Source organism: Homarus americanus, unplaced genomic scaffold, assembly GCF_018991925.1.
Source record: "Homarus americanus isolate GMGI-L3 unplaced genomic scaffold, GMGI_Hamer_2.0 scaffold28670, whole genome shotgun sequence".
In the NCBI taxonomy this organism is placed as follows: domain Eukaryota; kingdom Metazoa; phylum Arthropoda; class Malacostraca; order Decapoda; family Nephropidae; genus Homarus; species Homarus americanus.
Genome location: NW_024752312.1, coordinates 944 through 12,953, shown reverse-complemented (window position 1 = coordinate 12,953; position 12,010 = coordinate 944). Strand labels below are relative to the sequence as shown.

The 12,010-nt window shown below is 39.7% G+C and overlaps 2 protein-coding genes across 2 annotated transcripts; one reads left to right on the top strand and one right to left on the bottom strand.

Annotated features, from left to right (window-relative positions):
* Positions 1-4,114: 4,114 nt before the first annotated feature.
* On the bottom strand, positions 4,115-4,879 carry LOC121855039 (probable inactive receptor kinase At1g48480). The gene has a single exon (XM_042349867.1). The coding sequence runs from the start codon at positions 4,877-4,879 to the stop codon at positions 4,115-4,117; it is 765 nt and encodes a 254-aa protein (XP_042205801.1).
* A 4,239-nt stretch (positions 4,880-9,118) lies between these two features.
* On the top strand, positions 9,119-11,504 carry LOC121855037. The gene is made up of 3 exons (XM_042349866.1): positions 9,119-9,434; positions 9,626-9,753; positions 11,114-11,504. The coding sequence occupies exons 1-3, from the start codon at positions 9,391-9,393 to the stop codon at positions 11,251-11,253; spliced, it is 312 nt and encodes a 103-aa protein (XP_042205800.1). The 5' UTR covers positions 9,119-9,390; the 3' UTR covers positions 11,254-11,504.
* Positions 11,505-12,010: the final 506 nt, after the last annotated feature.

Genomic DNA, 12,010 nt, shown 5'->3' with positions numbered 1-12,010 from the left:
TGGCTTTGTAAATGACCTAACGGGTGACTGACCATATGAAATTGAGGAACATCTACCACGCACACACACCACCAGGCCTCCTCATACACCTACCATGTTCGCTCGACCGGCCGATAGTCACACGATGCTCTGTTGGATGTTCACTACAGTTGGATATTGACAAAAGCTAAATTAGATTCTCTGTTTGGGATTTTAATAGATCTTTTTGGTGTTTGTTTTATTACATTGGAGTCGTGTGTTGTTAGTGTGTTGTCAGTGTTGTTAGTGTGTTGTCAGTGTTGTTAGTGTGTTGTCAGTGTTGTTAGTGTGTTGTTAGTGTTGTTAGTGTGTTGTCAGTGTTGTTAGTGTGTTGTTAGTGTTGTTAGTGTGTTGTTAGTGTTGTTAGTGTGTAGTTAGTGTTGTTAGTGTGTTGTCAGTGTTGCTAGTGTGTTGTTAGTGTTGTTAGTGTGTTGTCAGTGTTGTTAGTGTGTTGTCAGTGTTGTTAGTGTGTTGTCAGTGTTGTTAGTGTGTTGTCAGTGTTGTTAGTGTGTTGTCAGTGTTGTTAGTGTGTTGTCAGTGTTGTCAGTGTTGTTAGTGTGTTGTCAACTTGGGATATATTTTGTTTACACTCTTAATTTTTGGTTTACATGAGATATATATTGTTTACACCTTTGAATATGTTGTTTAAAGCTATTGTTTTGTTTACACCCTTGAGTGTGTTGTTTATGCTCCCCTAAAAAATAAAAATAGCGACAGTTTGTTTTTCTTTCACCAAAATGTGTACAGAATGCTGCCTGTTATTATAACCGGGTGACGATTTGCTCAAAGGAAATGACTCAAAATAACTCGATGACAATTTTTTTCAACACGATGCAAATTCTCTTTATTAACTTGTTATAGTCCACGTGTCTCTCTCATTAAATAACTCAAGATGGTGTGTGTGTGTTTGTTCAGCTTAATATACTCTTATGTTTTTGTTGTAGTTGTTGATGTTGTAGCTGCTGTTGTTGTTGTTTTAGTCGTCGTCGACACACACAACCCGTCACATTTTCGTGGTTGATCGTGGCAACCTTGTCCTCACCTATGGCAGACCTCACACTACTGAAGAGATGTTGCTCTTTTAATACCAATATTCACTCAAACACCACCAGAATCTATAAGACACTGTGTATACGTTTCTGACACACACTCTGGTAGATGCAAAACACAATACTGACATTATGAGGAATCGAGTCTCGTTCCTCCTTTAAAATTAATGGATTATATTGGTAAGTTGGCTGACATCTTTATTGACTGTGGCTTCCAATATCTGTACCTTTGTGTTAAGGTTCTGTTTAGATTTCCTTTATTTACAACAGAACCTGGGAGTCTTATTATCTGTTGAATCACATGGGGAATTATTATCATTTGTTTGGGGTGTTTTATTTAGCGTCGATATAGTGGTGATTTACCGTCGTTTTAGAGTATTATTAAATAGGCTTGTATATATTGTGGGGGAAAATTTATCTTGTAATTTATTTGGTTTTTTGGAAGGGAAATGTACTTCAGACTGTGTTATAAAATGTTTATCAAATGATGCAGACAGATGTAGAGTTTTTGTGGATTTACAAGGAGCATTTGATAAAGCTCACAGTGAAGTAGTTATGAATGAACTGGCTGCTCTAGGGGTATCAGGAAAGTTGTTACACTGGATAGGTGACTACTTGCATGGAAGGAGAATCTGTGTATGGTATCAGGGATGTTTGTCTGAGGAAAGAGCACTTGAACTAGGCACTCCCCAAGGGGGAGTATAGAGTCCAATGTTATTTAATGTGTTAATGAACAAGATAGCCTCACACAAATATCCCAAAGGAGTTGTAACCATCATTTATGCAGATGACATCTTATTTCAAGGAAACTCTTTAAAAAATTTGCAGATTGCATTAAATAATTTTATTGTTCTTTCGCAAAAGATGGGCTTAGTTATCAATGAAGAAAAAACCAAGTGTGAATGTAAAGGAAGAGGAACTGAATCCGTTTTCTAAATGGAAAAATTGTTGAGAAAGTGTCAAAGTATAAATATTTAGGAATGTAAATTGGCTTTACTAGTGAAAGTAAAGAGGCAGAAATATATCATGTCCTCACTCAATGTAGAGCAAGATTACAGCCCTTGAAGGCTCTAGCATGTTGTGGTAAAGGTGCTGGGTTACCCATACTGAGAATGATGTATATTTCTACCATCAGATCACTTATAGACTATGCAGCACCTGTCCTCTCTTGTACTGGTGAAGGAAGGCTACGGAAGCTTGAGATCATGCAAAATGAAGCAATGAGAATAATTTTAGGGTGTCAAAAGAATGCAATGATTGAGATAATGAAAATGGAACTAAGGTTACAGAGCATTTCACAGAGGGTCAATGAAATTAATACAGTTGCAGCAGTTCGATTAATGAGAGGGAACAGTGGGGGTAAATTTGTACAAGATATAAATGATGGTTTAAAAGGTAAACGGACCTTCTGTAGGCAAGGCAAGGGAGGATGCATGAATGGATTAGTAAATATTATTAAAAAATGTAATCTGGCAGACTGGTGTACAGCTGTTCAGAAGAGTTGTAAGAATCCACCCTGGGAAGAACGTGAAGTAGAGTTAGACATAGTGCCTCTCACAATGAAGAAATTATTACATGAACCAGGACAGTTAAGGGCTTTATATGGGAATAAGATTAGTAATTTGCCTAAAATAAACACATTGCATGTATATTGTGACGGTTCAGTTATGTCAAGTGGCAGGGCAGGGTGTGGGATCCTTATAAGACAGTACACAGAACAAGGGAATGATGACATCAAAATTGGACTTCGGTTGAGCAGTTTTATTTCATCAACACAAGCTGAGTTACATGCAATCTTAGTAGGGTTGGAAAATGTTGTAAATGTGTATAAAGATGCATATTTTTTTGTTGATAGTAGGGCAGCTTTGGATTCTTTGAACAGTGGGAGTCCAGTCTTTGAACACATTATTGGTTCATGTAGAAAATTAGTAAATACAATAAGGAAAAATGGCCATAATGTTCAATTTGTATGGGTCCCTTCACATGCGGGGATTGGTCTTAATGAAGCAGTAAATATAATAGCAAAAAGAGCCACGGAAAAGGCCGAGATCGACATAATATGTACTAAAACCTTGAAACAATTAAGGAGCAAATTACGGAAAATACAATCAATAGAAGATAATTTCAAAAGGAATGAAATATACGAGAAAAGGGAAACAATGAAACATTACCATCATGTTCTCATGAACACAAAATTTACATATGGGAAAGATGGGAGTAGGTGGAAAGATTCAGTGTATATGAGGTTAAGATTAGGATATAAATATTATTGGGAACTTGGAGCTGAGAGAAGTGAACAGGATAAAGAATGTAGAGTTTGTAGAACACCCAGATCCCATACCCTGCCACATTATATACTGGAATGCCCATTGCTTAATGTATATAGAAATGCCCATATAAATAATGTCCCCATGCAAATAGAGTGGATGTATAAAAATACGAAAATAGATGATATATTAAAGAAATATAGAAATTTTTCATCTAGAATATAACTATGTATGTATATAACTGATTATATGAAATATTAGGGATTTATGTGAGACCTGAGAGGGACATTCCTGGATTGGGGTGGGGATGACTTATGTCACTTCATCCCTTTGAGATGTACTAATGTTTTTTGTATCTCAATAAACGTATCAATCAATCTGTACCTAGACATGCAGACTAGATTTTTCTGATGGCTTGTGATGAGTTAGGAACGATTTAGACCTTCAATCCTATCATAAATAACTAGTTTTCTCAGTCACGTGATGTTTTAGCAACTTTAACCCTTATTTTGTAGAGTTTTGGTCCCAATTTATTTAAAAATATAATTAACATCGTGAATTTAAGCGTTTTCCTTACCCATTGATCTGCCATCTTATGAAAAAAAGTCCAAGGTTGTGCTGTTGAAGGTTTGAGTTAGGGGAATGTTGAAGTCAGGCGGACAAGGAATCGGATGCAAGGTTTACCTGTCGTTTGAGTTTTGTTTTTCGTTTCGTTCAGATACGCTGTGGGAAGGTGAGAGATAGTGTGTGCTTTATAGCTTGGGGCCTAAAATTTTTTCTTCAACTGATGATTTCTCGGAATTCTCGGAGGAGGTGTGGTAGTGATGGCCGGTCAGTGCGGCGCTTGGTCATGGCCTTCTTGGCGAGTTTTGTGACCTCTGGATGGTCCCCTGGGGCCTCCTTGATCAATTCCATCAGGACAAACCCGAAAGAATATGTATCTGAATTCTTGGTGGTCCTAAACCCACGGCAGACTTCAGGGGCCATCCAGGGGAAGTCCTCGTGTAGGCAATCAGCGCTGACTTTACAAGACTTACCGATCTCACAGGCCAGACCGAGGTCAATGAGGCTGACCTCTGGCCGGGATGAGGGCCCTTGGATCATTATGTTATCCTCCTTGATGTCATTGTGTGCTAGACCTTTCGTGTTCATCTCAAGGATTTTCTCACCAAGGAGGAGCCCCAGTTGTATAAGGTCATATTGGCAGATCAGGTTATCTTCAGAGAGAAGGTGGTTGAGTGTGAGCTTACCCCTGAAGGACTGGAGGATCGCTGGAGGTTTTGGACAGTACCCAAGTACCTTAGGAATCCCCCCAGCACCATCGAGGGCATACATCTTGGCAGCCTCATCCTTGAAGAATTTTTTGGCTGATGGTGACACTGCCTTTTTCAAAACAGCTACATCATTTCCCCACTTGACAAGGTAAGCAATTGCGTGCGCTCCCTCCCCAAGAATTTCCGCGCCGTCTTGTAGGAGGTCAGTCACGTCCTCAGGGAGAAGCTCACACACCCAATCTTGGAAGTTTTCTGTTTTTCGGCAAGCCATTTTTAATTATCTGTATCGACTCAGCCTTCACCAGGACATCAAATTATTATTTGGGGGTTAGATGCGTTTTTGAGGCGCTGAAGTGATAGTTGTTGTGCAATGAAGTGAAGAGGTGCCTTATAGTATAGTGAAGAGGTGCCTCATAGTGTAGTGAAGATGTGTAGTGAAGATGTGCCTCATAGTGTAGTGAAGTAGGTGTAGTGAAGATGTGCCTGATAGTGTAGTGAAGTAGTTGTAGTGAAGATGTGCCTGATAGTGTAGTGAAGTAGTTGTAGTGATGATGTGCCTGATAGTGTAGTGAAGTAGTTGTAGTGAAGATGTGCCTGATAGTGTAGTGAAGTAGTTGTAGTGAAGATGTGCCTGATAGTGTAGTGAAGTAGTTGTAGTGAAGATGTGCCCTGATAGTGTAGCAGTTAGTTAGAAGTAGTATGTTCCTTTGATAGTAGCGTATAATAGAAAAGATGTGCCTGATAGTAGTGAAGTAGCTAAGAAGATGTTTATGAGAAGAGCAAGCCCTGATAGTGTAAAAAGATGAAAGATGTGCCTGATAGTGTAGTGAAGTAGTTGTATTGAAGATGTGCTTGATAGTGAAGAGCAGTGAAGATGTGCCCTCAGTGTATTTGTTTCAATTGACAGGTCACGACCCACATCAGGCCTGGGGGCGAAAATGAAATAATAATAATAATAATAATAATAATAATAATAATAATAATAATAATAATAATAATAAATAATAGTCATAATAATTCATAATAAATATAATTTATGATAAAACAAACAAAATAAAATAATAAAATAATGATGATAATAATACAGTAACTGTAATAATAATAATATTAATAATAAAGAACTATAAATACAAAAATGAATAAAAAGATCAAAAGTGAGAAACAATATATGTATGTTGTATTGTCAAAGTAAGAGAAACAACTGAGACCCTGCAATTGTGTGAAAATGAAGCAGAAAGTCAGATCATCAACCTAGGACTTGGTCACATATGGCAGCAGGGTCTACCATTAGACAACACATTATGCTGCCAATATCTTCCCAGGCGGTAGTACCTCCCTGTTTGGTAACTGCCTACTACCTACTACCTGTAATGAAGTAGTTGTAGTGAAGATGTGCCTAATACACCTTTTCACATATCCGTCGAGACATTGTTTCATAAATATTTGACAAATTTCATAACCGAATGACACAACACATATCGAATGACAATCTATAATAACTGTTGGTGGTCTGTCATTCTCCAATTGTTACATTCTCAAACTCTATGTAGACTGTCGGTTTATTGTTCACGGCTGTCAACTTCATAACTTACGTCAATTACTTCTGTCAGCATGAACCAACAGTTATTTTAGAGTGTCATCCGATATGTGTTCTGTCATTCGGTTATGGAACAATGTCTCGACGGATATGATGAAAAGGTGTATTTTCATTATTTCGTCACTATTTCATCTCTTATCGTCATTTATCGTGACATCGTACTATTTCGTCACTTATCGTCAGTATTTCGTCCTTTATCATCAAATATCGTCACTATTTCGTCACATATCATCAATAATCGTAACTAATCGTCACTATATCGTTACATATCATCAATTATCGTCACTAATCGTCACTTTTCGTCACTTATCAATTATCGTCACTATTTCGTCACCACTCGTCACTTTTTCGTCACTTAGGGATACTTTTAGAAACGTATGGAAAATATCTTATCTCTTTTTGAATGATGGTGTGTGTGTGTGTGTGTGTGATAGGCAGAGAAAGAGAGTGAGAGAGAGTTCTTCTTCTTCTTCTTCTTCTTCTTCTTCTTCTTCTTCTTCTTCTTCTTCTTCTTCTTCGCCTCCTCCTCCTCCTCCTTAACCCCTCCTCTCTTCCCCCTCCTCCTCCTCTTCCTATCTTCTCTGGTAACCCCTCCTCCGCCTCCTCGACAAATCCGTTTTCTCTAATAAAATAATTGAGAAACAAAGAAAACGTTTATTTATGGGTAACTACAGTATACACCCCTACAGTATACACCCCTACAGTATACACCCCTACAGTATACACCACTACAGTATACACCACTACAGTATACACCACTACAGTATACACCACTACAGTATACACCACTACAGTATACACCCCTACAGTATACACCCCTACAGTCTACACCACTACAGTATACACCCCTACAGTATACACCACTACAGTATACACCACTACAGTATACACCACTACAGTATACACCACTACAGTATACACCCCTACAGTATACACCCCTACAGTATACACCCCTACAGTATACACCCCTACAGTATACACCACTACAGTATACACCACTACAGTATACACCCCTACAGTATACACCCATACAGTATACACCACTACAGTATACACCACTACAGTATACACCACTACAGTATACACCACTACAGTATACACCACTACAGTATACACCCCTACAGTATACACCCCTACAGTATACACCCCTACAGCATACACCCCTACAGTATACACCCCTACAGTATACACCACTACAGTATACACCACTACAGTATACACCACTACAGTATACACCACTACAGTATACACCCGTACAGTATACACCACTACAGTATACACCCCTACAGTCTACACCCCTACAGTATACACCACTACAGTATACACCCCTACAGTATACACCCCTACAGTATACACCACTACAGTATACACCCCTACAGTATACACCCCTACAGTATACACCACTACAGTATACACCACTACAGTAATTACTTTGCTCAATGACCCAGCCAAACCTAGTTAAATGACCTTGTTCTTGTGTAGTGGTAGTAGTGGTGGTAGTGGTGGTAGTGGTGGTAGTAGTGGTAGTGGTGGTAGTGGTGGCAGTAGTGGTGGTAGTGGTGGTAGTAGTGGTGGTAGTAGTGTGGTGGTGATGGTGAGCGTAGTAATTGTGTGAGTGGTGGTGGTGGTGAGGTGGTGGTAGTGAGGTGACAGTGGTGGTAGTGGTGATGAGTGGTGAAGGTAGTGAGCGAGTGGTGTGAGTGGTGAAGCAAGTAGTGGTAATAGTGGTAATGGTGTTAGTGGTGGTAATAGTGGTAGTGGTGGTAATAGTGGTAGTGGTGATGATAGTGGTAGTGGTGGCAATAGTGGTAGTGGTGGTAATAGTGGTAGTGGTGATGATAGTGGTAGTGGTGGTAATAGTGGTAGTGGTGGTAATAGTGGTAGTGGTGATGATAGTGGTAGTGGTGGTAATAGTGGTAGTTGTGGTAGTGGTGGTAATAGTGGTAGTGGTGGTAATAGTGGTAGTGTGGTGAGATCTTCCAACATAGGACTTCAAACACATCTAACGAAGCCTGTGTTGACGTCAGTGCTCGAGGATTCTGGACGCGGGGACAGCGAGCTTTCTTCGACATCAGGATTTTTGATCCCATGGCCGCATGTCACCGTAACCTAGCTCTCGATGCTGCACACAGGAGGAACGAGAACGACAAGATAAGGGCATATGGGGAGAGAATTCAAAACGTTGATCAAGGCAGCTTCACTCCTATAGTGTTCACAACCTCTGGTGGGATGGGACCAAGTGCAAGATGTTTCTACGCCAGACTCGCGGAGGTGATCTTCGAACAGAAGCAGCAGCCCAGAAGTTATGTTACAGCCTGGATGAGATGTCGACTGTCTTTCTCTCTCCTTCGGTCGGCTTTGCTCTGCCTCAGTGGAACGAGAGCTTCTGCCCCAATGCCGACAACAGCTGCAGGTATTGACTATGAGGCTACAGTCACTGAATGCTGCATAGATCTGAGGCTCAACTAATTCAACACAGATAGGATAGCTACTATGTATTAGATATTTAATATTAAGGTAATAAAATGGTATGAAGGCATTAGAGGCTGAATATTAGTGGTGGTAATAGTGGTAGTGGTGGTAAGAGAATTTCCTCCACATTACCACAGTCACACTATAGCTAATGCTTAACCCCTTGAGTACAATGTCTTTCTCCTGAGTACTGCGCCTTAACCCCTTGAGTACAATGTCTTTCTCCTGAGTACTGCGCCTTAACCCCTTGAGTACAATGTCTTTCTCCTGAGTACTACGCCTTAACCCCTTGAGTACAATATTTAATCCATTATATTCCATATTGTATCCCTTTGATTACGATGGCTAATCCTCCTGAGTACAACAACATCGTACTCCTGACATTACACGACTCTCTCTCTCTCTCTCTCTCTCTCTCTCTCAGGAATAATACTAAAGATGTTGTCTTAATTCCAGCGTGAAAATGAACGTGTGAAGAGAAGGCAAATAAGAGAAAAATAATAAGGAAACAAAGAAGTGTAAATAAACAGAGAACTAGAGAGAGAAGAGGAGGAAGCAGGAGGAAATAGTGAGGAATAACGAAGCATATATAGAAGAAGTGAAAAGTTAAAGGAGACGAGAAAGAAGAGGAAGAAAAATACGAGAGATAACCAGAAAGGGGGAAGAAAGGAACACTAGATAAGAAGGAAGAAGATAAAAGAAGAGAATTAAAGATGTCGATGGGATTAGGAGACAGCAATACCTTGATTAATGGAGAGTAAGTTAGATTGTTATTGTTTCGTTAGCTCTCTGTGACACTGTAAGTACTGGGCATGTATGGGCTCTGTTACACCCCCCCCCCCAAAAAGTTACCTCTGACATTGTTTTGAGTTATAGGTTGTTTGAGTTAAGGCTGTGACCTCTAGCCATCATTTCACATCCACGTAACCTACCTCGTGTTATTTGCAGTGGCGGTCGAGTCTCTGTCTTCTGGCTGTCGCGGACGGATTTCGAGAAAAAATTGTTGGTGACTGTGGTGGTGTTATCCGCAGCTGTTTTGTCACTTATCATTGCCCTGGCTATTGTCGCCTCAAAAGGTAAGCTATTAAGTAACCTTGTCCGTGCTTGGCATTATCTGTGACGAATATCCGTGGCCCAGTCCGTGTTCGTGGATGTATACTTCGACGTGTACTTGTCCGTTTAGGTGAAACTCTTCGTGACCTTGTATTTTACTGCATATTCCGGGAAATTTGTGGATTTAGAGAAAAGATCTGGAACCAATACTTGTATTAGCCGTCCACGGACAATGACGTTCTCTGATTATCAATGTTACTCCTCATAATGCATTCGTTTTCTTTCATTTCGGATTCTAGGACAAACTTAAATACAAAAACATAATGTTCTGCCGCCCGGGCAGGGCCGGATTATCAAGGGGGCACAGTGCCCAGGGCCTACGAAGGTTTAAGGGACCTACAAAATTTGAGATATAATGTATGTATTTTCACTGTGGTCTGGCCTATTAACCTTTATGTTCCAACAGGGTAACGGAAAATAATCGATAAATTTGACAAGAGAGAAATAGATTGCAGTCATAAGACGAAGTGATTATAAATGTTAAGTTAGTATCCTTTTGGTTAGTGCTTAGACATCATTTAAACCTGACCTGCCGAAAACTAACTATGGTTGAGTAGACGTCACAAGGGCCTAAATAATCACAAATGAATAAATGAACAACTTTATTCTTAGACATACTGCGAAATAAATGTAGAGTTTTTATCAATCCTCAAAATAATAAGCAACTCAATTCAACCTACTATTATCAATGTATCAGTGATTATAATTTCATACAAAACACTTTTCTGCTGTTGGCTGCGGCAGTCTTCTTTAATGCCCTAAAAGTCCAACTTTTTAACATAATCTCTCTCTGTGTTGAGTAACGCCGGTGACGATAGGCGACTCTGGCCCATCGTAGATCTTGGACAGTTTTTTTATTCTTTTAAGCTTGGAAAATGACCTCTCACCCTCACAGCTGGTACTGAGTATTGACAAATATATTCTGCCACTGACTTAGTGTTGGGAAACATTTGTTCAATCAACAGAAACTCCTCAGTGAACACGGATTCAATGTCATACTTGTAGACATCCACCAACTCGCCTGCTTTGATTGAAATCGTTTCCCTTGATAGTGAGGAATCAAGGAGGAAACCAATTCGTTCCTCGAGCTTTTCATACGCTGAGGAAATTTATGGGCCTACGATAAAAAAGTGCCCAGGGCCTACAAAACCCTTAATCCAGCTCTACGCCCAGGGATGGAAGTTGTAATAATCTATTCTTAAAAATCTTTTATATTTTGTATTATTTCATTCTATTTTATTTTTATGTGTAAACAACATATGTAACATATCAGCACATACTACATAGAGACTGTTGCTCACGTAAATATATTCAACTCAACAGACTCAGGAAATGTCCAGTTACAGTCACTCGCCTCTCACTTGGACAACAAGGTCGTGAACTTCCCTGATCGCCTCCACGGGCTCACCACAACCACCGATAGCTACGCCTACACACCCACATCGTCTACGCCTGACGACTAATGAAAAACAACCTCCCATCTTTTCCACCCACAGTTGAAATCAAACACCCACCTGCTTCCTTTAACCCTTCTTGCATGTGTACAGTTCCACCCAAGAGGTCACATCTCCCCGGAGTTTACTTTTTTTTACAGTTTTCTACAGATACGAGAATATAAACACGTAACTCCTTCCCTTGCCCTCCTGCCTTGACCTGCACTTGTATCGCTGTGTAGTATATATATAAAACATTAAATAGCTTATCAATTGTTTCATGATGTGTTTTTAAAATCCCACAATTTACATTCTGACCTTCTGTAATATTTGATCATAAGAGAGATATTTCTTTAAGATATTTAATAGTTGTTGTGGTGTATGTTAAGTGACTTGATACATAAGATAAACCAAACTAACCTAATATAAAAATACTACAACTATCTTACAGCTTGTGAAGGAACACAAAACAAATGACTGCTTGGGCTGTTGGCAGAATGTTGTGGGTGGTTCACTATCGACCAGCAATTACTGTATATGTTATATTTCGTCGCTGGGGAGAAGATTACGTGGATATCATGCATTAATATTAAGGTGAAGCTCAAGTTTAGGTTAGGTCATGTGAGGTTAAGTAAGTTAGTTTTGTTCGCTTTATGAACGATAAATTGTATAACAGCAGTATCTGGTGTGCACGCCGGACAATGACGTCATCGGCTTCCACCAATCAGAGCGAGAACCGGACAAACAGGTAAGGAAGGGTTCATGACCCGGACTTAATTTTCTGTTA

What these genes read in the sequence shown, in the direction of transcription:
- LOC121855037 (XM_042349866.1), top strand. Translation starts at nt 9,391, where the DNA reads ATGTCGATGGGATTAGGAGACAGCAATACCTTGATTAATGGAGA. An exon ending in AATACCTTGATTAATGGAGA is followed by an intron (nt 9,435 to 9,625) that starts GTAAGTTAGATT and finishes TGTTATTTGCAG; the next exon opens with TGGCGGTCGAGTCTCTGTCT. An exon ending in GGCTATTGTCGCCTCAAAAG is followed by an intron (nt 9,754 to 11,113) that starts GTAAGCTATTAA and finishes TCAACTCAACAG; the next exon opens with ACTCAGGAAATGTCCAGTTA.
- LOC121855039 (XM_042349867.1), bottom strand. Translation starts at nt 4,879, where the DNA reads ATGGCTTGCCGAAAAACAGAAAACTTCCAAGATTGGGTGTGTGAGCTT.